Below are 27,299 nucleotides of genomic sequence, written 5' to 3' on the forward strand. Positions count from 1 at the left end.
TTCTGCTTTCTGTGGTGAGGGATCCCTGACGATGAAAATAATTTTAAAACTAAAACACTTAACCTTTTTGCTTCACTAAGTGCTGATTGTAAACATGGTAATGCCTTTCTAAGTCAATTTCCCAACATTCTTTGAAAGGATTAGTATTTTCTTGAAGCACAGTAAATCATCTGTATTTTTCATCAACTGGGGTTATGCAGCAACACCACAAAGGGTGCAAACCATTTCTGTTTAGTTACATACAGTTGCAATGAAAGACAGATGTGATCAGTGATGACATGCAGCTAATGTACATCACACTGACTCCATACCTGAGAGAAATAGGCATTAACAGCCTCCTACGGTCTGTCAGTGATCTGTAAGACATGCTAGCGCACTTGAGGGCTGTACTGACCTCTGGCCAGGCATCATGTGGTTGAAATGCTTAAGTATTTAATAATCTCACCTTTTCAGATAGCCACTTTCCACTTGTCTTTGTCTGTCATCTCTCACTGCTTTCCTTTTTTTTCAGGTTCAAGATTGGACAACCAAAAAAGCAGATTGTCTCTAAAACTGTAAGTCACCAAACCAAACATTTGTTCTGTGGACACATCAGAAAAATGTCTTTATTGTTACCATATATCTTTTAATAGTAACCCCGACGTTTATTCTAAACATTTGGCAGCTGGCCCGGGGTTTATAAGACATAGGTGTGTATTGGAGACTGGCCTTTATTCCGTCACAGACAGAATGGTGATAGCTAATGGGTTAATTTTGCACTGAAGTTTAATCAAAAAATGTAGACAACACCACCAGATGAAAAATTCAGGATTTATTAAAATGATGAGCATTGGCTGCAAACATTTCTTTGTCTTTGAAGCATCATTAATCTCTGTATACAAATCTTCACTTTCATGCAGATCATTTTCCTGGATATGTTCGCACCTTTCTGTCTTTGCTCAATGCTCCATGTTAAAACCAGTTCTACTAATTTATCGCTCGCTGTGTTTGCATTGCACCTCCACCAGGCAACAATTTGCTCCTTTTGCTGCAGCCGTCTTCCCAACATCACATTCTCAGATAAGTTTGGGATCTGCCCCAAAAATGTCATGCAGATTCCTCACCAGAAAGTTCCTTGCCACTGCACAAACTCTAAATGCTAAATCAAATGAGCATTTCTTGGCTATCACTACACTGGCTCACTACACAAATACCACAGACACCCAGCATCTACATGACTGTGGTGTCCAATATTACTTTTCTCCATCAAAGTGAGTTTTTAAATTACAACCAAATAAATTATGCTAAACCTTTATTAAGTAAATAAAAAAAAAGTTAAATGAAAAATGTTTTGTTTAAAACCCAAAAATCTTTCCAAAAAAGTATTCAAGGAAATTTTCTCTCTGAACTCTGCAACCTTAAATAACTTATTACTTATTATCAAAAGATTTGCTTTAACATTATGCTCTTTAACTCAAATCAAACAAAACAAATAGTGCAGAGCTAGCTACTAAACACAGTACTTTAATGCAGTGTGGAAGTGTACAGTATGATTTTGCATGTTTGTTGTGTTCCCCAAATACTTAATTTTGAAACGATACAAGTCACACACAGCATGATTTTTGACCAAAGTCCTTTGACCTTCTGCAATGAAAAAGCCGAAATGCTTCCAAACATTTTCTCTAAGTGAGGTTGAGGCCAGTTGAATCATGCAGTCTGTAGGGTCAGCCATGTTTTTTGTGCTCTTAAAAAAGGGGAAACGCTTGTTCTGCTGAATATTTTTGTTATATCACATATTTATTTTTATTCCTTATTAGTCAAAGTTCATTAAATTATTAAGAATTGTTTATGGACCGCGCAACTAATAATTGATTTTCCCTACCACCCCTACTGGGCTTGTATGTGTTCAGTAATAAAAGATTAACCAAGTACTGCTTCTTTTACCTTCACCTTTGATACAATAAACCTGGATGAATGAGAATCTACACAAACATTTTTCTTTTAATCTTGTCTCGATGAAAATAAGAAAAATGTCTCAAAGTTCAGGAGGCCCAAGCAGGCTGCCCCTGCAACGGCTGTCTGTCTGCCGGTGTATCTAACGAATGAGCTACGCTGGACTGGGTGATTGCAGCCAGAGAGCCGCCGTGGTAGGCTAGCGTTCCGCCCAGGGTGTATCTCTATTCTTCACCTGCCCAGGTTGAGGAATTGAATGGAAGTTCAGGACAAAAACACTCGCATTGATTAGTATTCTAACTGCTGCTTGAGTCAGTGAAAATGTCACGTGCCCAAAGCCGAGTTCTTGATTTTTAGATGCAATGCGACAACCTGTCAAACTTCATATATTTAAATTTTGGCTGCGCTGCCTGATTTGCACCTCGTCTCCTGCCAGTCCTTGCACCACAGGATTTCAGATCGCCTCAATTCGCTTATGTACCGCTGACCTAACATTGAAAATGTCCGCCTCCGCCGCACAAATCGCGTTTGGTGTGATTGCAGCTTATGAGTGAAGCTCACAGTACTGGGAGAGTCTCAGAATGATCTCATGAACTCAGTTACAGAGACCTGATTACAGATGTATTTGTAGGGCTCTTTAAAATAAATAATTTTGATCTCTCAACATTATTCGTGTCTTCTATGCATTGTAAATGAGATGCACAGATAGACACTGCTTCATATATCCATCTGACTAAGAACATTTTGAGGTAGCTCCTCCCACACACGTCTGGGGCGTCATGCCTATGAACACATTTTTGGTCAGGCGTAGAGCAGCATTTGCCGCACAGCAAAAGTGAGGCAGTCAATGCTAATTTGACGCACAAATTGTGTTCGGTGTAAACTATATGATTTTTTTTTTTCTAACTAAACTATTTGTAGATTTTAAGCCTCATGAGAGAAAAATGTACCTTGTGAGAACCAGGACAAATGCTGTCATTGGAGTGCTACAGCTGGAAGACTTTTGGACATCAATTTGTCTAAACTATTTCAAAGGGCAGAGGTGATTACCTTGAAGTGACAGTGAGTGGGTGATCCCCTTGCTGGCAAAACCACTTCCACTTTAATGGGTCTGTGGCCCAGTATTTCCTCTGAGACCGGGTTTGTAGCTTCCTGCAAAAACCATGGAGTGGGTTACAAGCAGACCAGTTTGCTGGTCTCCTTGGAGCATTGTGTCAACTGTCTCCTTCATTGTTTTTGACACTGTGCTTAAATACAAAATCCCACACAACCACAAGTCAAACTTATGAGGGCTCTATAATTTGACCAGCTTGAGTTTATTGAAATGGACTCTGTCTTATGCCTCACTGAGAAAGAATAGGTCAGCTCCTATCAGTCTGCCCTTTTGCCTAATATGAACCCTCCAATCATTCCATGTCTGATTGAATAAAGGTGTTTTTACATAAGACTTGATGACTATCTAGCAGGTTAGACTTAGTAGCATACAGGTTTATCAAATTTATCTGAACTGTTCATTATAACTGGTCAAGCATGCATGGTAGCATTATACTATTTTATTTTCAAAAGGAATTTGAAAGATTGTGCAACTAGGTAAATACTATTGTTTTTAGATGCATTAAATAAATGGTTTCCGTCTGTGCTAGATGGGCAAAAGACGACTGAATTATGCATAATATGAGTTACACTTTACACTCCACTGTCTATCTTTTGATATTACTGGTTGGGATACAACAACCCACAAGGAAGTGTAGATGCAAGATTAGAAATAAATTAGACAAATGATCTGTTCACATGCGCACTGAATTTGTAACTTACACATTGTTGCACCAAATTCTGGTGAAACTTGGACTTAAATTTGCGCACTGTTAATATTTAAACACTCAAGTGAAAGCCATAAGCCCATGATATTTGAATGAACTGATCTAAATCTAGTATACAAGTTACTGGTTACCTCTCAAAAGTTGACATTGCTAGGATTTATCATACTCAAAATCTTAATTTAGAATGTTTGAAGAGACATGATGTTTGACACTAATACTGGAGTCAACTGCTGTGTAGAGAGACACATGTCCATTTGTTTTGAATAGTAAGAGCTATAAATGTTCCCAGTCAGTTTCAAATTATGAAAATAAATTGCTTGATGCTTCTCTGGCCGCACTTTGAGTTTTGCCTTTCCATATTATTATTGCTTGCTATATCTGGATTGTTGTATGTCACTTCCCTTGACCTACAACTTTATTTAAACTGCTGAAAAAATATTTACAGTGGCATTGTTACAAAATATCATGTTAAAATGGCCATCCTTCATTTTTTTGCTTTGTTTGCCTTATGTGTGCATTGAAGCATAAATAATATGATGCTGCATGTTAGTGTGTGTATGTTTTATCATGGTGTGAATGGAAAGGGGAATGGACTTGGAGTGATGAAAAGTGTTCTTCAGGTGAAGAGAGTGCCTGGGTGATGAGTCTGAAGATGGCAGTCTAGGGTGTGATGTTTTCAGTGGTCATAGAAACCAAAGAGAGATTTTTGAGGGAGATGTTTGATTTTCAGTACAGGAATGCAAAAGGACAGATGATGGTGGACTTTGTTTAAGGGATGAAAATGGTATTGGTGAAGACCTTTTTCAAAAAAAGAGAGGAGCACAGGCTAACATAGGAGTGGAGTACAACCTGATTGCATTTTAGACGGACACTGTTATCTAAAAGAGATCAGTGACTGGGAAGAGTGTAGCCAGACAGTGTTTTGTGACTTTTTAGGGAGAAATTAAAACAAGACTTTTGGAGATCAGGGGGTCCTTCTAGATGACTGAACAACTACAGCTAAAGTGATGATGGAGACTGGGAGGGAGACGGTAAGTGTGTCATCTGGAGTGAGGAAAGCCAAAAAGGAGACCTGGCCTTGAGATTGACTAAAGAAAAATAGGACTCTGAAAGGACAGAAGACAACAGACAGAGGTACAGGGAGATACAGCACAAGGTGAAGTTGGAGATGGTAAAGGTCAAATAAAGTTGAGCTGGAAATGAGCTGAAGTAAGTAGACGACATTTTAATTTGCAGTAAGAGCCAATGGATGAACATCTACAAAGGTGGTGTTTGCTCTGGAAAGGAGAGGAATGAAGTTCTGCAGCAGCAACACCGACTATCTCTGTGTAAATGAGATGTACTCAAGTGAAAGGGTGAGGTTACAAGGAGCAGAGGTGAAGAAACTCAAGGCCTTTAAGAGTACTTGGGGTCAACAGTCCAGAACAACAGAGTGTGGGAAAGAGGTGAAGAGATGTGTTCAAGTTGATTGGAACAGGTGGAGGGAGATTTCAGATATGAAGTGTGATGAGAGTTTTGACGAGAAAAGAAGGAAATGTGTAGAAGACTGTGGTGAGAGCTGCTATTTTGTTGGTTTAGAGACAATGGTTCTGGGAAAGAAACAGGAGGGAGATGTTGAGATCTCTGAAGATGAGGTAGGAGGGATAGAGAACACTGAGGCTTCGGCTACCAGGGAAGAAACATAGAGGAAGTTCTTGGATGTAGTGAAGGAGGACATGAGGGTGATTGGTGTGAGTGAAGACACTTGAGGGTATGATTAGATGAAGGCAACTACTAAAGGGAGCCAATTATTTTCTTTCTATTGAGAGAAATACACTTTTCAACTGTGATTCATACAAATTTATTGAGATATCAAGTGATGTGTCACAGGATCTTATTTTAGGTAGGAACAGCTATAGGGTTCACAAACTTTTTCAGTAGAATTTTTAAAACTTTCTGAGGGGCCTTTACTTACTTGAAAAATGACCTTTAGAAAAAATATATATTCATTATATCATTGACAGATCCAGTACAAGAGGTAATACTTTAGTGGGTGCTAAACATTTGTGAAAGGATTTAATCTGGTTTTGAGAGACTTTATATAATAGGGCTCAATTTGTCTAAATTCGATTTTAGGTGTGCAAAGTAGTTAGAATTTTTTCAGGCATATTTATGCACCACTGAAATTTATAAACATCCTTATTGTGTATTTGAAAATAGCAGACTAATTTACCCAAAATGTTTAAATTTGACACCTTGATGCTCACTAATTTCTTTATCGTAAAGAGTCATACACACAACATCCAGCCAAGTACGTTATCCAATGTGATATGTAATGGAAAAGCACCTGGGGTAACTTTCATATGACTCACTGATTTCAGATGCTCCAAAAATAATATGAAATTATTTATGTCTGTTCTTCTTTTCCTGTTTTTCTTAGGTTGAAAGAGATTTTGAGCGAGAATATGATAAGCTACAAAAGTAAGTTTGCATGCCTACTCAAGTCTTCTAGAAAAATCTGATGAAAGTTTAGTTGCTTGTGTTTCCACCATTGATTAGAAGCTGTTACATGTTTGTACACATCTCAATTATCTGTATAATTGTGTGACTTACTAACTACACAAAATAAAACCAAAGTTTATAAATGGTTGATTCCAAGCTTTTAGTCTTTTTTCTTTTTTTTGAGAATTAAGGTGAGTGAGGCTTTAAGCTCTTACAATTCTAAGACCTTGGGTTAAAGAAACTCCCTAAGGGCCCAGTAAAGTGAGTGGGAGCACAAATTTCATCTTCGGTTTTGTTCAGTGGGAGGGCCCTTTATCACAAAGGTGTGGCGCAAATAGACCTTATACATGAGTCAGAGCAACAGGCATGTACAGACATTTACATTCTCCACCCTAGAGATCCACAAATACTCAACGGTGTATCTGTTGCCTAAAAACTACTTATTCACACGAATACACCCCTCCAGCCCCCACCCCCCAAAAAAGTGTTTACAGTTTAAAGGACAAACTTCTGATTTAAGTGTTCTTTGCTTTAATCGGTAAACATGTCACTTCATATAAAAAAAAATCACAACTGTTATTCCCAAAAAAACAATCCATCTTTTAGAAAATAATATTTTTAAGTATTTTACGAGTGTGCCTTGTCTTTTTATGCAATTCTTATAATATGGTAATTAAGATGCATCTGATGCACATACGCATGTCTGTGTTGTATTTTGCAGTTCAGTTATAGTCATGATGTCCTGCAAAACTTTTTTCCCCCTATGATTTGATTAGCCTTTTAACTGATTAGATTTTCCTATATAACAAGCAAAATTTAAATAAGATTAAATAACTCTTAGTTTAATATAGGTTTTTTACCAGTTTTTTTCTTATGATAGTTTATTTACAATTCATTTTCAAATCAGAAAAAGTCTGAAGTTGTGACTATTTTTGTTTAAAATTACATTAAGTTGCCGTTTTTTAAAATAATAATTGTATATAATAAAGGCTATTGGGGAGGTGTTAAAAAATGTTTTTTAAGTATGATTTCATGTAACTTGACAAGAAATGCACAGCATTGATGAAATTCCTTATTAAACAGTGGGTTATTTTAAAATAAGGCAAACTTTTTTTTTCCATTTTAGTGTACTCAAAAACTTAAATGTAATAGTGTCGCGCTTTGTAAATTTTACACAAAAATGAGTGACATTATATTCTTGTTAAAAGGTTAACTATAAACAGACATGTGGAACTTTAAAATGACCAGAGTTAATTTCTATATTTCTTCATATCTTCTGGCAGCAGCTCTACTAAAAAATGTATAGTATTCTGTAAAATGTATGGTATCTTTTTTCTTTTTTATGTTCATGACTTTGATTTGATGGGAGGAATGATGAAAATGAAACTCCGCATTTTATGTTTTTCATCATACTACTAGACAAAGTAATGTAATTTATGTCTCTTGGGAGATCCTAAAAACCCTTTCTTTCCTAATTGTTATAATAAATGTCATGTGTTTGAAGCCGGGAATGTCTGTTAATTGCCTTATTTTGCTCCCATCAGTGGAGAATGCACAGAAAAAATGATTGAAGGCATTATTGTTTTAGCAGAATTATAGTTGATGGTTTAAAAAAAGTGCTTCCTATATTGTTACTTGGTTTTAACACACTTCATGCAACACTATAATAATTTTTTGAAGCATCAACTTTCTCCTAAGTACATTTGTTTTGTCTTTTTGTTAAATTGTGAGGTCTGCTGTATGGATATCAGTGTGTTTATACCTGATCAACTTTTAGATCATATTTCAGATAATATTTTTCAAACTTTTTGAATTCCTTATTTTTTTATGAGACACAAAACATTGTTCTGCTTGATCCACAGACTGGAGGATCAGACAAAGAAGCTCCACAAAGACATGAAGAAAAGCACAGAAGCGGATTTAGGTGTGTTATCTCTGCAAATTTTACATTAAAATTGAATTCCAAGTTCCTTTTTTTACATTTTATTACATATTTGATGTTGCTTGACTGTTGAATATATTTTGATTGGCTTTATTGGTTTTAATGTGTAAAAATGTGAAATTAGATGACAATGGATTGAAAAAGTCATTGTGAAACCCTGCCTTTATTGTATTATTAGTCTTTCAGGGTTTGACTTATCTGTAATTTATTTGTGCCTTTCTTGGTACATAAACCAGTACTCACATTTACCTCCTTATGAACGTTTTTTTTTTTTGCGTTTGAGTTTTTATGAAGTAGCAATAGAGATGGCCTGTGGTAAGTAGTCAGTTGTGGGGGTGGAATAACGGGGACGGATGGAGGAGCAAAAGGTTTCTTCATTTCCTCCTCTTTGTGCGGTGGAATATGGATGTCTGCATCATCAAAGTGTCATAGCTGTCAGGGTCTCATTATTGTTAATTGATTCCATCTGTTGTACAGGTCCCATCTCCACCAACTGCTATCAAGCCGAAAAGATTTGAACTTAGCAATGGAAGTTGTCTCTGTCCTTGATAGATTGTCCTACACATTAACGCATCTTTGTTCTTTATTTTATTTTTTTTTTGTTGTTGTTTTGTTTTTACATGAATGAGATTTAGAGCTCTGTTTAATTTAGTAAGAATCACCTGATGGCAGCAGATTGTAGTCATGGTCTGCTAAAAACATCAAATCTTTTTGAGGAGATTATGATTACAATTTGGCCTAAATTAGGGACAGCAGCACCTGCTTTTCTGCTTCTTTTCCAACATCCCTGCTCACGAAGGAACACCTGATCTATATAATCAACAGTGACCTTTTTACTGGGGGTCAATGCTAATTATCTGTACTAAGCGTATCTGGAAAAGAAGTATGACAGTGGCCATCATGACTTTTAAGTATCTATCCCTGCTTTAAGGGAAGTTTATTATAATTTATCTGAACAAATATCTCCTTAAAATCCATATATTAATATAAACAGTATAAAAGTCTAATACTGTATTGCAGTGGATATAGTTTATATTTTTCTGACAAATATTGCTTTGGGGGTTCGTGGCAGATGATTTGCCACAAAGCTGCCTCTTTGACTGTTTTGACTGGACGGGAGTATGCTGAAAAAAACAGATTCTGATATGCGTTGGTAATAAACAGCGTTTGGATAATTCTGTCTGTAATGAAAGTACAGTGTGGGAAGGAAAGTGTTTTTAAATTTTGGGTTGAACTCTGATCTACATTAGTTTAGACTAGAGTTAAACACAAATAACTGTATAGAGATTGTTAACATCAACAGGGGTTAAGCCCATGTTTTTTGTATTTCCTCAAAGGCACGTTTTCTAGGTAAAGCAATCTGTCTATCATGAATGAGCAGGAGACCACAAGTAGTTGTGTTCTGGTTTGTAATCTCACTGAGTGGGGCAACAGTTGCCAGCTGCAGTCTAAGGTGGTTAAGTCTTTGATTGTCGTGGGATGAGTGACTGACTGGAGTAGCAGCTAAATGACAGAGTACAATTTAGTGGCTTCTCTACAGAAGCGGGAAGACATCGGGCCAGGCCTAGATGGTAAGAACTGGCAGGAGGTTTCTAGATAGAAGAAAAAAACCGTCTTTGTAAAAGGTGCCACAGTTATTTGTCTGCCCTCACCTAATCCCATCTTCAGCATCCTTTCTTACATCAACCAAGAAGTGGATAAATGTTGATAGTAAAACCATAGTGGAAATAGAGCATATTTCTGAAAAAAACAAAAGTAGCTTTCTAATGGCTGAGCCAATGTTAGAGCTGTGAATTAGGTATGATGACACCATAGGAAAGAAAGATAAAGAAAAGGCGGAAGAAAATTAAGGGGTGTCCTCCTTATAGAAATATTTCTTTTTGTAAATTTTTATTGAAATATATTCATGAGTTTCATAAAATCTGATTTTTGGAGTCATTTCAGTTTCGTTGCTAAGATTGTTGACCTACTGTTGAGCAGTCAGATTGTTGACTGTACTGCTTTTTATTTACTTAAGTGGGTGGGCCATCACTCTGTTGCTGCTTTATCAAAAGCTCATTTAGGATACTTAAGATATTTGCACCAATAATTTACTTTTTGTCACATTTTATTCTTCTCATTTCATTTTCACTGCGTTTTTAGCTTTGTTTTGACGTTATTCTCTGTTTTGCAAATATCTTGCTATCAGCCATGTCCAAAGCAGCTGTGAAGATCTCCGTGGATCTGCTGAACAACCCGCTGTGTGAGCAGGACCAGGCGTTCCTGGAGGCCATGAATGCTTTAGATACAGCCATGAAAAGGATGGATTCATTTAACCAGGAGAAGGTCAGACTCTGAAATTTATTTATTTTTTTAATCTCACAGTTTAATTATTTTCCTCTTTATATTTACTTCTAGCTTTGATAAGGGAATATGTCAGTGGCTGAATGGCAAAAAAATAAAATCTATACCAACATTTAATATCAAATATTTATTTAAAAAATACTTAAAATAGAAATTGTTACCTTTGAAAATTATATTTAAAATATTCTAAGATAACAAGAACTAAGACACTTAAACGTGAGCTCAAGTGAAGCCAACAACTGCTTTATCACTAAAAACCTGCATTTCCAGAATGCTGGTTTTGCAGATCCTTGTATCAGCAGTGGCATTGAGTTACTTATGATTTTAACTTTACACTGGCTGTCTTCTTTTCCTTTCGGCTTTTCCCTTCAGGGGTCGCCACAGCGAATCAGTTTCCTCCATCTAAGCCTGTCTTCAGCATCCTCCACTCTAACACCAGCCACCTTCATGTCTTCATTCACTGCATCCATAAACCTCCTCTTTGGTCTTCCTCTAGACCTCTTTCCTGGCAGCTCTAGACTCAGCATCCTTCTACCAATATAAAATTTGCATATTTGATTTGGCAAGATTTTACGTCGGATGCCCTTCCTGACACAACCCTCTGTATTTATCCGGGCTTGGGACCAGCACAATGAGACCCTGGCTTGGGCCCCCTCGTGGCTACATTAACTTTACACTGGCTGTACCTTTTATTGGCTGTACCTTTTATTATTTATTTACCTGAGGACTAAGCAATCATAGCAACAGAATAAACTGAAAAAAAGTATGTATTTTTGCTGGTTTTCTGATCAATGATTTACTAAAACCCAGTTCATATTAAGTAAATAGCAAGAAATTATTTATAAGTTCAACTCTGATGCAACTTGAAGCTTAATAATTGGCACAGCCCTAATGTTGGGTGTCTTATATTTTATCTGACATTTAAAGGAGGGAAACCAGGGAATGTTGTGTTGAAATTGCGTGTTTTGTATTTGTAATTCTTTTGATGCCAGTGGTCTAAAATCTGTCCTTATGCCTTTCCTTCTGCTGTTTCTGAAAAGCATCTGTTGTATGATCCTTTATAAGCTCAAGCTACTGGTTATCAGCTGTGAAAACTGATGCATTTGTGACTCACTGATTTTCAAAATAACTACAACCAAGTGTCCTTTCCACTACAGGAAAATGTGCCCTAGTGCAAAATTCAGAAGTGCAGCACTCAGCTGGTGAACAAGTGTACTTTATGGCTTGATTGGCTGCTGGCCTTTTTTTCCCCCCTCACAATGCTAGATTACTCCACAAACAAAACATAGCAAAAAATACAGTATTAACACATGCCAACTCTTTGTGTAATAGGAGTAACAGTTTAAAGCCCTATACATACTTTTTTCTTTTTGTGAAGAAATTAATATAGTGTCCATTTTTTGTTTTTTCCGATGCTGTTGTTGCTATGAAATATCCATCTTGATGGATACTATATTCAGGTTTGGAGAGAAAATTCCAATTAAACCAAGCGAAATGTTTATGCTTGAACAAAAAGCTGGAATCAAATATATCATGTCAAACATATATAGAAAATGTCGCATTAAAATCTTTCTCATTTATTGTGGTAAAAGTAATCAATTTGGATTTGTGAAAACTTCAAAGAAATATTGCAAATCTTTAATTCTGTCAGCAGTGTGACAGTTTTTTTTTCTTTTGGCGCTTAGTAAATCAACATTTAGCTTGAGATGATGAAGCGCATCAACCGTCTGACAGGCAAAACCAAGTTCACATCTTCAAAGGACACGTTTGTCATTTGTTTACTATTTACTTAGTATTATGGATAATTGTTGCAGCATTTTTACATCTGATTTGTTTTAATTTCATTTTACTCACTTATTTTGCTTTTAAGTGCTTTGACAAAAGGATTGTCAGTTTTTTTTTCTCTTTTCACGATGCACTTAAAGAGCATTTTGTTCTCTTTTCAGGTTTTCGTGACTGCTAAACCTTACTTTTTGATTCGATTTGTATCAGTTTGCCTTAAATTTTCACTTGTTTTTCCAAACTTTTTCAAAACCTTTTTATACAATGCTAAATAACAACTGCTATATGTGGTACTTGACCTTGATTTTATCAGTTAGAGATAGATGATTAACATATCCTGTACAATTTTATGAGAAATCAATAAAAAATACCTGTTCATTAAAGGGGGGTCACTCACAGAATGCAGCCACAGAGCCATCTGCTATCATATGACAGGTTAATTAATACTCATTTTTTAATTCAAAGCAACGAATATGACCCAGCATGCTATGGGCAGAGTTGTAAAGATTGAACAATCCCTTCCTGCTGCTCTTAATGTGTCCTCTCCTGTACTCCATTACCATACCAGCGTTTCAGACGGGCTTCACTCACAGTTCATCAAATTTTACAGCAGCCATTTTAAGTGACTAGACAAAGTAAATGTAGGTTTGTCAGAGTGTGGTTTGTGACCTGGGCTGTGTATGCTCCAGGACTCGGCTTGGTTCGATGCCCAGCAAAGCTCTTCTGCCAGTGTGACTGTTTTCACAAGAAAGCTCTTACATTCCTCTGAAACACTATATTGCCAACATTTTTTTCCATTATTACTATCTTTGCAATTCTGAAACAAAGAGAGAATTCATTCTTTGACACACACTCCTATAAACACACATTTAAAGTTAAGCTAACAAGTCCCACTTTTATTTTCTTGTGTCATTGGAAGACTTTAAAGTTATCTTTATCATGAAAGCCTGGATTTTTACAATTTTACAGTCTGGCTTGATAAAAATTTTTGCCTTGACATAATGTTCTGTTCCAGGTTTTGGCAGGGCTGTGTGGCTCCTTTTTTGAAGGGTGACTAAAAAAGACCCGGAGGCGAAAAAACAAGTGTGAGAACTTTCTGTTAAGTCTTCGGTGTGGATCACCTCGAGGTTTGCTAGGTGTTTATAATCCAGCACGGCTCACTAAAACACTACTCTGACTTCTCCCTTTGAGCTGGCGGTTGATTCTGACGGCGCAGCGGTTCTCGTTGCAAACCTTGTTGCTCGAGCAAAACAGACACAAAAGCATCCACCCTTTGCTCCTCTCTATGTTGAGACGAGATGTTCTGCCGCGGGGCGCACAAGTGAGAGAGCCAGTAGATAAAACGTGCAGTGATAATGAAGGCAGCAGTGGCCCAGGTCTGTGTGTGTATTTCTGGGGCTGAGGAGGGCGCACAGCCCCGCCGGCGCACTGCTACCGAAGCTGAGCCCCAGTGTAGATGGCGGTAGTGCAGTAGAAGAGACTACGTTTGGAGGGATATTGATTTCCTCTGCGATCTGTGTATATTTTTGGGAGGCCTGTGTGCCAGGATGGCCTCTGCCCCATGACTCATTGATAGAGACTGATGCTTGAGCATCGGCCTCAGGCTTTCTGGGGCCTCCAAGGAATATCTCTCATCCCCCCCTCACTGTGGGAAGGGGCAGAGGGTAGAGGGCATCAGCATGCTTAAGCAAATCTGATGCTGTACTCTCCCTCTTCCATGCATGCGCTCACCTTAAAAGTAGCAGCACATCTCAAATAAGGAGAAGAGGGGGGGTTTGGTTTGAATATGTAAACTAAGAAAATGTGAATTCTCATTTATTTATTTGTTATCTGTTCTCCATTTTTCCCTGAAACCACAATCAGACATTTTTTCTACTTGGAAATCTGCCTGTTTGAAGCTGCTGCTTTGTTTCCTTCTCGTCAGTCAGATCACTTGTATGAAGCCCAGCTGTGATTGCACTTCCATGCTGATGTGTGACTGACTGTCCCTGCAATCGTCATGAATACGTCCAAGCGTGTTGGAGGATCGTCTCGTTATTAAAGCACTTGTGCAGTCACAAAAAGTCATTTCAGATCTGCAACGTAAATAAAGATTTAAAGTTCATTAAGTGTAAAAACTTCTCATCTTTTCCGAGGCTGGAGGCCTTGAGATGTTAGTTTACTTCCATTTAAATCTCTCTTCCCCCCCTCCATTCTTTCTCCTCCCTTGTCGGTTCTGACAACCAGAAGGAGAAATGCTTGAAAATATTAACTGTTATTGTTACGATGTTTGTTTGTTAAAAACTTTCATCTTGTACGGCAGCCCACTCTGCACAGGATTTGAAAATCAGTTGGGCTTTGCTTTTATGTCTGTCCCCTGACAGTTCATCCTTTTGTATTGCAAGCTTGATGAATATTCAGGGATTCCTCCTCGGGGCTTGTGTACAATAAAAAAGAGTCAACGTCATGAAAGTTTCTTTGCGATCCCCTCCTTCCCCTCCCATTTATTATCTTTTTTTTCTTGATTACTCTGTTTGAATTATAAACAACTGTTAGTTTTTATGCTAAAGGATTACTTTGCAGCTAATGAGCGAGAGATGCAGAAGCTCTGCCTTCAGTGTTGATGTCATTCCATTTGACAGTGAATATCAATTGGTGTTTTTTCTTTGTCTGGTGGTGAATTTTGCATTTTGAGCGACTGTTCTTCTCGTTACAGGTCACCCAAATTCAGAAGACTGTTATCGACCCTCTGAAAAAGTAAGTGCTCTCTATTAGGAATCCTGCTGTTTTTAGTGTTTGTCCATTTAGGTTTACTAAATATATTTATTTGAAGTTTTGAATTGTATGAAAATGCATTTAAAGATAAGTGTTTCCTATTTTATTGCCATAAAAGCAGTTAGTTTTTTACTTACAACACTTCCATGACAGATTTTCCATCACTAACACTGACTGAAAAAGGCAGCAGGGAGTGAGCTGGGCTCCTCCAGACACATGTTTGCTCTTTAGGGTCTGTAAATGTTTATTTGGTTTTTTTATTTCCAATATTCGCCCCCATTTGAACTACAGCAAGCGCTATTCCATTCCTTAAGCTTGACTTTGCTCACACACACACACACACACACAGGCACAAAAAAAGCAGAGGTGTTTCAGGGAGTGGCTGGACTAACCCACCCATCTTCCGGAATGCTAGTTAAGGCTTTGCTTCCTCCTCTTAGCTCCTCCCATGGTATTTAAGCAGAACGTTTGGGAGCACAAGCAAACTGTGTGTGCGCAGCAAAAGAAGTGTTGAGCATTCCTCCATTATTAATTCTCTTTTGGTCATTTACATTTGACATGAAGGGAATTTGTTGTTGTTGTAAACATGGCTTTAGGATGAGTGTCTGCGTTCGCTGGGCCCTCTCCCTCATGTGCTTTGGTGGCGGAGCAATGACAGGATGGAATGGTTCTAATTTCCTCTTCCTGGTGGGCGGCAGGCGGACGTGTGGGCAGTCTCAGAATATGGCAGAAGGCCCAGCTTCCTGGACCAAGACCTGTGGATTAGTTGAGGAACAGAAGTGTCTCAGGACAGTGCACTCTCTCACACAAACATAGGCACATATGCAAACACTCGTGCAGACGTTTGAGGGGGCGCCATCTGACAAAGATGTTATTTTAGACCATAAAACCATTTTTTCAAATAAAATGGAAGAAAAGTTTCAATATTAAACTGGACTGTCGTCTTCCTTCTTTCTGTCTAAAAATGCAGCATTATCATTTCTCATTAATAAATGGGAATTCACATAGCAGGCAAAAAGACAGAATACAAAACATCCATTAAGATTCCATTAGTCATTTACTAATGAATATGTTGTCTTCTCAAAATACTCTTCTGGTGATCTTCTGGCAGCATAAAAACAATTAGGAGAGAGTTGAAAAAAAGATGTTATATTATATTAATGGACAACTTTAGGTGGGGTTGGTAAGTGTATTTACTATGTGCTTCTATGTTTGATTGATGGACAGGAGATTTTTGGCTGCCATATTTTTTTTCCAGCTTTATTTTTGGAAAAATCCTGCATATAATCCTAAAAAAGCAGTCTCACATTTTTCTTCTTAGTCTTATTTTCTACGTGTTTTTTTTTTTTTTTTTTTAACTAACTTGATGGGGGCGCAGAGTGACATCACTGAGGGGAGGGGAGCGCGTGGGCAGCCAAGCATTTGTGTTATCTAGGTCTCATAACACAGGCCTTTCTGCTTCGTTGCTGTTTTGGGTGAGATAGAAGTCAAGCATGTTTTGAGACCTCTGCCCATGATTGAGCAAGAACTAAACCAACCACAAGCATCTCTTGCGATCAGAGGAAATTTCCTCCTGCAAGGGGGGGACAGTGAGTTTTCTGCTCATTTAGAACTGAATGGAGTTCTCTTAATGATCATGACCTTTCAAATTCCACAGAAGTGATGGCTTTATCCATAGTTTGAGCTTTTCACTGTGTGTCGGTAGCAGTGACTTATGCTGAGGTGATGGTCAAGAAAAACAGTCAGCCTCCTAGACTGAGGGTGTGTGGACCAGACTTGGGCTTGGCCGACGGGCTACACCGGACTTTACGCTGGTTGGCAGACACACTCACTGCTGCAGATGCTATTTTCATCAGGCCTGTTCACCACACCCCGACCTGTCACATGTACAGCGGTATGCCTTTTGCCCCCTCGCACAGCCTTCAACCAGTCAGCCGCCGGCGCTGACCACAAACGAACTCTGGCTGGGTTGACTACTAGTCGTACAGCCAGAATTGTCCCAGACTTGAATGGGAGAGTTTTAGGATATAAAGAATGTGGGCATTTTGAGCACTGCTTTTTATGCTCATGTTGTAATCCAGGGTTCAGCTGAGTCATTGTGAGGTCTGGACCCAAATGGAAGCGTGGGGCATCTGCATCCAGCTTGTGAGGGTCAGGAGTTAAATGCAATTATGTGTTTAACTATTAATAGTTTATTACTTGTTTTGTTCCAATATAAATGCAGACAGGTGGATTTAACCTGTTAAAAATCAACATGCGAGCTGCTTTTTTCCAGATGTCATCAGCTTTCTTACTGTATTGTCATTAAACATGAAGAGGATCCATACTGTAGAACCATAATGCCTGGAGGGCAGTTGCATAATTCCTTGGCGCTTCAAGTATGTGTACACTGGAGCAGATAGTAGACTTGAGGATCAGCATACACCCCTGTTGTAAACTGAGCCAAAGTAGTACTTTTTTTTTTGTTATAAATAGTGGAAGAGCGTGGGCTGTGGGGCTGGGCTTGCACTGAGCTGTGTGAAGTCACTTGCACAGTACTAGACCACTCCTTGCTTAACTTCCTGTCAGAAACAATCCCTGCTTGTCTGGGATGGCGTCTCAGCCCCCTTTTACCCCCTTGGACCTCTGTTGAGATGCAGTGCCAGACACATTCGTTATCCAGGATTTCACAATCAATTCACAGGTTTCCCAGTGGTTCTTTCATCTGCTGCAAAGGACTGAACAAAGGCTGACATGAAGAGGAACCTAGTTTAAGTAGTTGACTGTTTTTGAGACAAAATAATATTTTAAATGGATGAGTCTAAGGGAAAACAAAAAAAATCTATCTATAATGCTCTTATGTATCAAACACCTGTATGAATGTCTGCTGGAGATATGTATTTCCTATGATTTGTATTTATTGGGGCCAAAAACAGCTTTTATAGATGCTTTTTTAATTAATTTTAGTCTTTTTTTGTCTTTCCTTCATTTTCCTGAATGTTTGTGGCACATATTTGACAACTGTAAAACATTTTATCCACTTCATTTTAAAGTTATGATGGGTTAAAGATACTTTTTATTTTTTTGCTAAATGTTTGGATTATTAAAAATACTTGTGGACATGTTTCCCGTTTCCCATTAAAATCAGGAACAGAACCAATGCAACAAGTCCCAGGATGAAGCTCATACTCCTGTTGCTAAGTTACAGATTAATGTTTTTCTATTTTTAGTGCAAAAGACCAGGAATCTTGTTGCAAGAATATATTTTCATGTGGAATATGATAATTGTCACAAAATGAAATGTTTCATGCTATTCTGAACTATAGTAATTAGATGATAGATGAGAGGAGGCTTAATGCAAAGCTGTCCTCGGGGGTTTCAAAGTGCCTCTTTGATAGGATCCTGTGAAAAGTGATATTAAATCATAATGACTTTTGTTGAGATGTGATGCAATACAGAATGCATGCTCCAGTGTTCTCAGTAAGGTAAGATTCTCTAAAGAAATTGTCGGCTTTTTCTGCTTGTTTCAGGTACAGCGGCGTCTTCCCCAGCCTCAACATGGCGGTGAAACGTCGGGAGCAGGCCCTGCAGGACTACAAGCGTTTGCAGTCTAAAGTGGAGAAGTATGAAGAGAAGGACAAAACCGGGCCCGTCATGGTGAAGCTGCATCAGGTGCTGGCGCTTTGCATGGCCGCATGTTGTTGATCCGCGGCGGTTTTCCCTCTGACTCAGAGCGGAGCGGCGCTCACCTGCTCTCACATGTTGTGAATAGAGCCCAATAAGTGCAAAAAAGACACAAATGCTGACTGGATATGAACAAAAATAGTTGAGCGCATGCATACTGTACATGTGCAGTCCTTCACCCACGCAAGCTACCAGGCTCTCAAGTACTGGCTTTTCAAAAAGGCGCTGCTGCACATCTACAGGCACGTAATTGAGAATTGTAGACACACACACATATATATACACCATGAGGCCACTACAGAAGCACACACATTCACAGATAGTGCTGCAGCGTTGCCTATGATATTGCCTCTAACACATTCTCACATGGTGAGCCACCCACACATGCTGAGAAAAGCACTGTCAGGGGAACAATGCCTTGAAGAGGCCCCTACATCCTTGCCCTTTAAGTCACTCTGGACCTAAAGAAATGATTCTCAAGCTGTATATGTTTACCATGACCACAGAAAAACATGTACAACTAATAAACAATATGTTTGAATACTGCACCTCCCCTTCCCCTCAATATAAAAAAAATCTCACACTTATTCATTGTGCATTCCATAACTTCATGCCTTCAGTAGACTGCCCACTAATACATTCACACAGAGATCAGTGGTGCTGTAGTCCACTCGCAGCCAAGTCTTCCCACATTACCGACTCCTCCTCACCGTGGTCGTGATTACAGCCATTTTGCACTGCATCTCCGTGGGAATTCAAAAACATCTTTCGAAACTAAAATGAAATGAAAAGGACACATTGATGCCTCCAGGTCTAAATTTACCTAAATCTGGCAAATTACTGCTTCTCACTCCTATTAAGTGGAATACTGCCGGTCTGTTTGAGCTAATAGAGGGAGGTCTAAACGTCTGTTTTTCGTCTTCTCACCACCAGGCAAAAGAAGAGCTCCGACCAGTCAAGGAAGACTTTGAGGCGAAGAACAAGCAGCTGCTGGACGAGATGCCCAAGTTCTACCAGAGCCGCATCGACTACTTCCAGCCAAGCTTTGAGGCTCTTATCCGGGCGCAGGTTGGTAGTCTATCACAGCTGCACAGACACACCCGCTTTCAACATGGAATAAGTGTCTGAGGAGGGGTGTGTATAACCCAGGCAGTCTGTTTCTTTCCATGCGGCGCTAATGTGATTAACCCCCAGCGACAACCCACACACTGCTGTGTGGAAGGCCTCATCTGTCTGGCTCCTCTGCAGTCCTGCAGGCCTCCCTCTAACCTGCAGCTTTTCTTAAAGCAGCTGGGAGTCTAAAGAAAGCGCCACCATGTCCCGCTCCACAGCCCCAGACCTGCATACTTGTGTCATTTCCTCTTTAGGACCCACACTAGGGCATTCTGAATTAGTCAAAGTAAACCAGATTATCTTTAAACTTGCAGTTAGCAAACTTGCTCCTGACTTAATTAAAAATGATGTCTCTTTAAAGATCACTTTGCAGACAATACAGAGTTGAGTTTTTTCCCATTAAAATTACTGTGGAGAACATGCCGATGGTGTTGTCATCCCTTCCCATGTGCACATTTCCGACAGACCTTTGAGAAAACCACGTTTGGGGAAAAAATGCATCCGCTTCACCCCTACAAACAGCTGTAACCCAATACTTATGGCCCACGTGTGTGGTTAAGTTGGTAAACATCGATGTAAACAGGCAGCATCATTCAATCTGAGCACTTTGAGAAGGTTTTACAAAGAGCTGTAGGCTCTGAGATTTTATTTGGAGATTGGTTGCTTCTTAAAAACTGCAACTCCTTGTGTGATCAACCTAACCTCTGCTCATCTAGTAATCATCGCTGGTTGTGTCTGCCGTTTCAGTGACTGGAGATGTGCCCTTAAGTGTACAGCATTGTTTGCATTGCTTCATGTGTAAATATTGAGATTTGCGTGTGGGTTTCAAGGGGTTGTATTTCCCTGTACTTTCATTCTCTGCCCACTCTTCTGGAGTCTTGTAATGTGATTAAAGCCTATTAATCATCAAAGCAACTCTCTAGGGAGCCTGACTCATGAACTAAGGGGAAGAAGCAGGGGCGAGGAGTGTCAACAGAGCTTTCAGAGAACACTATCTCTTGTTCAGATTGGGAGAGAAAAGCAGGGTCACTGCCCACCAAAAAAGCTCCTTTTTGGGGGGCTTGTTCCGAGGTTTTTCTGTTTTGTCTGTGGGCTCCCTCTTGTCAAGGTGCTTGTCATTAGAAGAGCTGTAGGGGTTTGAGACCAGTAGCTTCAGAGTAAGTGAAAGCCTCGTTTGTGAACGCTCCGGATTAACCCTCTTAAAACTTCTTTTAGAAGAAAAGAAAAAAAAATACATTTTTTATTTTCTTCCTTTTTTTTCTTTTCACAACAGGTGGTCTATTTCACTGAAATGTACAAGATCTTCAATGATTTAACGGACCAGATCGACCAGGCAGGCATGACCGACGACCAGAGGCAGAAGGAGACCGAGGCCAAGCTTAGCGAGTTGCGGGCTCTGTCCATTGTTGCAGACGACTGAGAATGGAGGGCCGAACGTTGGGAAGTGCTCTTTTCATGCCTTTCTGAATGGATTTTGCTCTTTTCAAAGTTCAGACGGACTGCATTGGCCTTAACTTGATTATCAGTTTGTTTCCTCGTGGCCTCATCAACCCCCCATCTTTATTTGCATGACACTCTGTTTCTTTGTCTGTACATAAACTCAAAGCAGCCCAGTGCTGCAAAAAACGGATCCATCAACCAAGTGCAAGAAAAGCCAAGAAGTTGTTGTGTTTTTTTTATTTAAGCGAAGGATTCGCATCAAGTTTATATTATAGGTGAGAGATAATCATCAGATTTTAAGTCAGCGTTAAAAGTATAAACGGGGGCCTTAATTACTCTCACTAACAATGTTACTAACAGTCTGACAAAGATAAATAAACACTAAAATGAATAATTTTGTAACAAACTGCAGGTTAAAGGAAACACTAGTTCTTTAACTTGATTTCATGTTATTTTAGGTTAAGCTCTGTGCCACGAGGGAAAATAATTTACATTGTTGATATCTGTTACAACTACTGTGTCCACATTGTCCCTCAAAGGAAGAAGAAATCATCTATAATAGAATTATAACTACCTTGTAAAGTGGATGGCTCGGAATGATGGAAGACGTTTGCCCAGATCTGTAAGGCTTGGGACCCCCTCTAGTGGTCACTTCAGGCTATAACATTTAGAGTTCACAACATCCACTGTTCTTTTATCGTTAGTAGTGGGTAGTTTTGTTTATTAGCACAGGACCTCACACAATATTGGCTTTCTAGAGTGTCCTTTCTGTTCCTCAACACCAGGGATTGAAGCCAGTGTTTTGTTTTTGGCTTCTTAGTTTGGGACCAAATCCTTCTGCCATTGCACTCATTTGTTCCAGTTGATGAATCATGGTCAAGGTAAAAAGCACTACGGGATGTACATGGAGATATTCTAATGTCACTTTGTTTTTTATAAGGTTTTATACCTTGTTAACTTATTTGTTTTTTCTTTTACATCCTTGAAGGAACTGCTAAATCTTTTTTCATGCTGGGGGATCACTTGTGATTTGTGAAAACATTTTGGTTGTAATTTTTCATCAACTTTCAGTGAAATTTATCACAATCTTTATTTAATTAGCACCAAAAGCAATCATGTAATATAAGATGAGTACAAAATTAATTTCTTAATAGATATTTTAAAGTAAAAAAAAAATCCAGTTGTAATAGATTATTCTTTTTATTTATTACAATTCTCTGCAGATTAAAATGCCAATTTTTCCAGTTTGTTTATGGAGAATTATAGTCATTTACATGATTAGCTAATACAGCTGTAGCGTACAAACCTCCAGTTAATGCACATTTTATGAGAACCATGTACACATGCCACATTCCCTTAGGAAAATAGTGCAATGTAAAGAAAATGTTAATTTTATGACCTTTTTTATGTGATTCTACAATTAAAGAATTAGTGTTCCCAAAACGTTGTCTTGTGAGTCATGGAGTTAACTTTAAATGGAAAGAAAACTGAGATTAAAGGAAAAAAAAAATCTCTCTTAAAGCAACAGCATGTTCAACAGGAAGCTTTCTGTTTGATGCACTACAGGAATTTGGGGACTGTTTTCTCGGTTGATGGTTTTTCCCTTAACGGATGTTACTGTCGAGTCAAAGTGGCATCTTGCTGTACATGCTCGACAGCTGTTCCTGGAAGACTTTGCGGATGTCGTTGCGTCTGCTTTTCAGGGTTGGCGTGAGAAGTCCGTTGGCGATGCTGAACATCTCCGGATGCAAATAAAGATCCTTTACCTGAGATGTTAGATGAGTAATGTTATTGTTTTTTTACATATTTTACTTAATTGAAGAGAGCCTGCATACCTGTTCAAAGGACTTCAACCCCGCTTCCTTCCCCACTCGTCTCATGTCCTCCAAAACTGCATTCTTAACATCCTGTTAGAAAAAAAACTTTTTTTATTTCTGAAAGATGGCTGCATCAAAAAGATGTTTATAAAAAAAGAATTAGCTTACAGGATTTTGGCAGAGTTCCTCGTAGGACCCCATGAACCCCCTCTCTTTACACCAGTCAATGAAAACTTCTGGGTCAGGCACAACAATCCCAACCAGATACGACTAGTCGTAAAAAAACAATGCAAATTATTCAATTAGAAACCAATAAAAAAAAATTAAAAAAAATCCTAATGTAGTACCTGTAAACTGTCTCCGTGCACAAACACCTGCAGCACCGGAGCAGAACGCACGTAGATGTTCTCTATCTTTTCTGGGGCAATGTACTCTCCCTGGGACAACTTGAAGATGTGCTTTTTTCTATCGATGATTCGCAAACAGCCATTCTGGAAAACAGGAGTTTTGTAACAAACGCAAAACGATTGTGTAAATACAGACAAATAACAGTAGAAAGTCCTACTTTTAGCCACTGGCCCACGTCCCCCGTGTGAAGCCAGCCCTCGCTGTCCAAAGCCTCGGCCGTTCTCTCCGGATCCTTCAGGTAGCCTCTGAACACACTCGGGCCGCGAATACAAATCTGACGGCACCAAGCATCGCACAGTTTGTCCAACTTCCAGATGAAAAACACTGAACACATTTACACCTCACCTCTCCCTCTCCATTTTTAGCCAAATAATTCATTTCGGTTATGTCCACCACCTTCACCATGGCACAAGGTAAAGGAGCACCAACGTGACCTGAAAGAGTCATTCACATGTCTGCTGAGGAAGAGGAGGAACATCCTGTACAGAAGAAAATAAAGGAAAATCACCTGTGCTGCTATCCCCCGGCATGGAGAATGTGCACCCACTGGTGCACTCCGTCTGTCCGTAGCCTTCAAATATCATGCAGCCTAAAGTGGCTCTGAGGAAGGACAGCACCGTGGAGGAGATGGGTGCTGAGGCTGTCAGGACGAAGCGCAGGTTACCTCCCATACTCGCCTGGAACCAGAAAGATGAGGATCTGTGTGAAATGACTTCAAGTTTGGAATATTTTCCAGTTCTTAGATTTTTTTTTTAAACACAAACCCAAAATAATTAAGTGCTTGTTGGCCTAATTTGATGCTTGAAATGTTGGCACAGAGGAATGGAAGCTGCTCTGGTCTTCCTGTAAAGTTTTTTTTATTGCTAATTAAACAACTTTACAGTGCTATAAACACGAGAAACTGAATGGAAGTCGAAGCTAAAATACTGGAGATGAAAAGTTTGCAGGTTGATTTGTATGAAAGCAAAGTTGTTACAGTAAAAACCCACAATAGTGATGAAATATTCCTGTCAGGGTTGATGATGATCATTGAAAACGTTCAATCTTTGACTACAAAAATATATATTTGTATTTTAAATCGTTTTAATTTAACAAAAACGTAGATTTATTATTAGATCTTCAATGTGAAGCATGGAGGTGTGACTGTGATGATGTGGGCCTTTACGATTGTTGGACTGATGATATTTTTGGATCCTTTTACCAGTGTGAGAATATAAAATGTCTAGATTTCAAGGAAGAGAAAACACGGATCTGCTTCCTTTTTGGAAAACTTGACATCAGAAGGACAGACTAATAGCTAATATGGAGAATAATTTAAAAAAATAAAATCCAGTTGAACTGATTCCCAAAGCTGCAGCCCTCTCAAACTCACTTGAATCTTGTTGAACATCAGCTTATCCCACAGACTGTTGTTGCGTATGATCCCTCTGCTGAGCTCCGCCTGCTTCCTCTGCACGGCAAAGTGAAGCAGAGCCCTTCCGAGCGGGGACTTCACGGAGCCCAGGATCTCCACAGACATGAGGGGAAAACAGCGTTACTATGACGTCACGCTTCCCAGCTCTGGATGCAGCAGCCACACCCACACGCCCCGCTGACCTTGTCATAGATGCGATTGAGTAGACGAGGCACGACGGGGAGGAAGGTGGGTTTGAGAGTCTTCATGTCATCCATAAGAAGAGTGATGTCCCCTTGATAAAACCCTACACTGGCTCCAAAGCAGAACATTGTGAGCTGCAACAGAAATCAACTCATTTGTTTGTTTTTTTGGGCAAATCATACCAAAAAATAAGATCAAGGAGTTACCTGAATCATCCTCTCAAACATATGAGCGAGTGGCAGGTAAGAGATTGACACATCGTCCTGGTGGATCACAAAACATCCCTGAGAGGAGAAGCGATGAGCAAGCACAGGGGAGAGATTAAGCTGACATGCATATGGTGGAGCCATAAAAAAATGCTTTATGGGTTTTTCCAACAGCAGTTTGCAAGCAGAGTCTTTAGACAGGGACAATTAGTTAAAGTACCTCATAGCGACAGTGGCAATCAAACACCCAATTAATCATCCCATTAGACACAGCGGGGGGGAGGACACGTTTGAAATACAAGCGGATGGGAAGTGATTGCAGCCGTGAAGCTGTTCTCAATTAGACAACGAGGTGGAAGTGTAGACAGACCTCCAGGATCTTAATGACAGAGGAAGTATTGGAGGCGATGTTGCCGTGGGTGATCATGGCTCCCTTGGGTTTCCCTGGATAAATAAACAAGAGATTATTGTAGAGTCCTGCACAGCAGAGGAAGCTGGCATAAAGAGAGCTTGTTAGTGGGCTTTTGAGGGACATTTCTCTTCTGATGTGAATGAGATGCAATTATAGAGGACAAATCCACAGATCAGACAGTACCTGTGGTTCCACTGGTGAAGCAAACCACTGCCAGATCCTGAGGCTGGGGCGGCTACAACAGACAGGAGGGGGAAAAAAAAGTAATTTGAATTGTAGCGTGTTTTGCTTTGAGTCTAAGCCCTGTTTACAAGCCACTGTTAATGATATCTTATCAGACAGGAGCTGCCAAGAGGGCTTTTAGAGGGAGATCAACAGTTTGAAGTGACACGGCTGAAAGATGACACACTCACCACTGGATCTCTGAGGTTCTGCCTTCCCACATCCTAGGATAAGCACACAGATGGGTATTCCCGTCAGCTAATGGCTCCATTAAAGGGCTAAAACTTGAGCGAGTCAGCATTGTGGCTTGCAGCTTCCACAGCACTCACCATGAGCTCATCCAGCCCCAAAACCTCCACCCCGCACTTCTTTGCCCTCTCGGCGAAGGCCTGGCTGAAGCTGGTGAACAGAACCAGGCAGGACATTTTTGGAGTCAAGCCCTTCTCCTTGTAGTCCAGCAGATATGCTGCCCTGTGCTCCTGGTCACAGATCACCAGTGTCATCTCAGCTAAACAGGCACAAAGAAGTGTTATCATCCGTGTGAAATCGCTGCTTTTTCCACTCAGAGCTAACAAGTACAGCATGCATCCCAGCTACCTAATCAGGTTGTGGATCTTTTTTTTTTGGAGCAACACAAATAAAAGTTTTTAACACTGTTAATTAAAACTTTAAGTTTTTTTTGTCTAATCTACTTTATCTTTTCTTGAATTATTAATCAAAATTATTCACAGTTGAATTTTAGAGCAATAAGAAAACAATCTGTAGTCTCTTGTAGCTCACAACCCTCCAACAAAATCAAATCCTCTGGGCTGAAGACCAGTACCGACCTGTGAACAGATGGTACCGGGCCATAGAAAAAAAAAAAAAAAAACATTTTCCATGAATATTTAAAATGGGATTCAGAAGGAAGTTTTATTTTGGGAAACTACTGGAGTCTCCCCACCACATCAGACACACGTCAAGTCGCTCGGTCAAAAACACATCCACTAAACTTTTTTTTTTCTTTCTTTCTTTTAAGGACAGCTAAATAGAAGTTAAAAAAAAAAACAAAGACACAGTTTGGGCACCTCCAGATAAAATGTTATATAATTGTGCATAAAGAAGCAAAGGAAACATGTAAAAATCCTTTAAAGTTATCAAATTATATATGAGACATTCTTTTAATATGTAAAAAAAAACGTCATTTCCATCTTTACACTTTCAAAACAACAGAAAACAAAATAGTGCCATGTGTTAAAGTTTGGGCACTCTGCAGAATTCATAGTAAGCCCCGCCCCCTTTGGATCGTTCACATTCTCCAAGATTTTTAATAACGTGACCTTGCTCCTACAATCAGCATCTCGGCTTCCTCCAAGCACTTGTCTAGA

At 39.3% G+C, this 27,299-nt stretch overlaps 2 protein-coding genes across 2 annotated transcripts in view; one reads left to right on the plus strand and one right to left on the minus strand.

Moving 5' to 3' along the window:
• The window catches only part of bin3 (bridging integrator 3), a 30,325-nt gene extending 7,285 nt beyond the window's left edge, over positions 1-23,040 (plus strand). The window contains exons 2-9 of the mRNA XM_024275187.2: positions 512-554; positions 6,172-6,212; positions 8,096-8,157; positions 10,364-10,500; positions 14,996-15,036; positions 18,564-18,705; positions 19,651-19,785; positions 21,104-23,040. Of these exons, the coding sequence (XP_024130955.2) occupies positions 512-554; positions 6,172-6,212; positions 8,096-8,157; positions 10,364-10,500; positions 14,996-15,036; positions 18,564-18,705; positions 19,651-19,785; positions 21,104-21,250 (748 nt within the window). The 3' untranslated portion in view covers positions 21,251-23,040. The remainder of the gene's footprint in view (positions 1-511; positions 555-6,171; positions 6,213-8,095; positions 8,158-10,363; positions 10,501-14,995; positions 15,037-18,563; positions 18,706-19,650; positions 19,786-21,103) is intronic.
• The window catches only part of acsl2 (acyl-CoA synthetase long chain family member 2), a 16,884-nt gene continuing 11,827 nt past the window's right edge, over positions 22,243-27,299 (minus strand). Inside the window, exons 7-20 of the mRNA XM_024275186.2 lie at positions 26,262-26,440; positions 26,124-26,156; positions 25,894-25,945; positions 25,669-25,742; positions 25,299-25,376; positions 25,092-25,226; positions 24,868-25,002; positions 24,004-24,172; positions 23,841-23,929; positions 23,653-23,769; positions 23,435-23,578; positions 23,256-23,357; positions 23,106-23,177; positions 22,243-23,036 (exon numbers count right to left, since the gene is read on the minus strand). Of these exons, the coding sequence (XP_024130954.1) occupies positions 22,896-23,036; positions 23,106-23,177; positions 23,256-23,357; positions 23,435-23,578; positions 23,653-23,769; positions 23,841-23,929; positions 24,004-24,172; positions 24,868-25,002; positions 25,092-25,226; positions 25,299-25,376; positions 25,669-25,742; positions 25,894-25,945; positions 26,124-26,156; positions 26,262-26,440 (1,520 nt within the window). The 3' untranslated portion in view covers positions 22,243-22,895. The remainder of the gene's footprint in view (positions 23,037-23,105; positions 23,178-23,255; positions 23,358-23,434; positions 23,579-23,652; positions 23,770-23,840; positions 23,930-24,003; positions 24,173-24,867; positions 25,003-25,091; positions 25,227-25,298; positions 25,377-25,668; positions 25,743-25,893; positions 25,946-26,123; positions 26,157-26,261; positions 26,441-27,299) is intronic.

Source organism: Oryzias melastigma, linkage group LG9 (assembly GCF_002922805.2).
Source record: "Oryzias melastigma strain HK-1 linkage group LG9, ASM292280v2, whole genome shotgun sequence".
NCBI classification, from domain to species: Eukaryota; Metazoa; Chordata; class Actinopteri; order Beloniformes; family Adrianichthyidae; genus Oryzias; species Oryzias melastigma.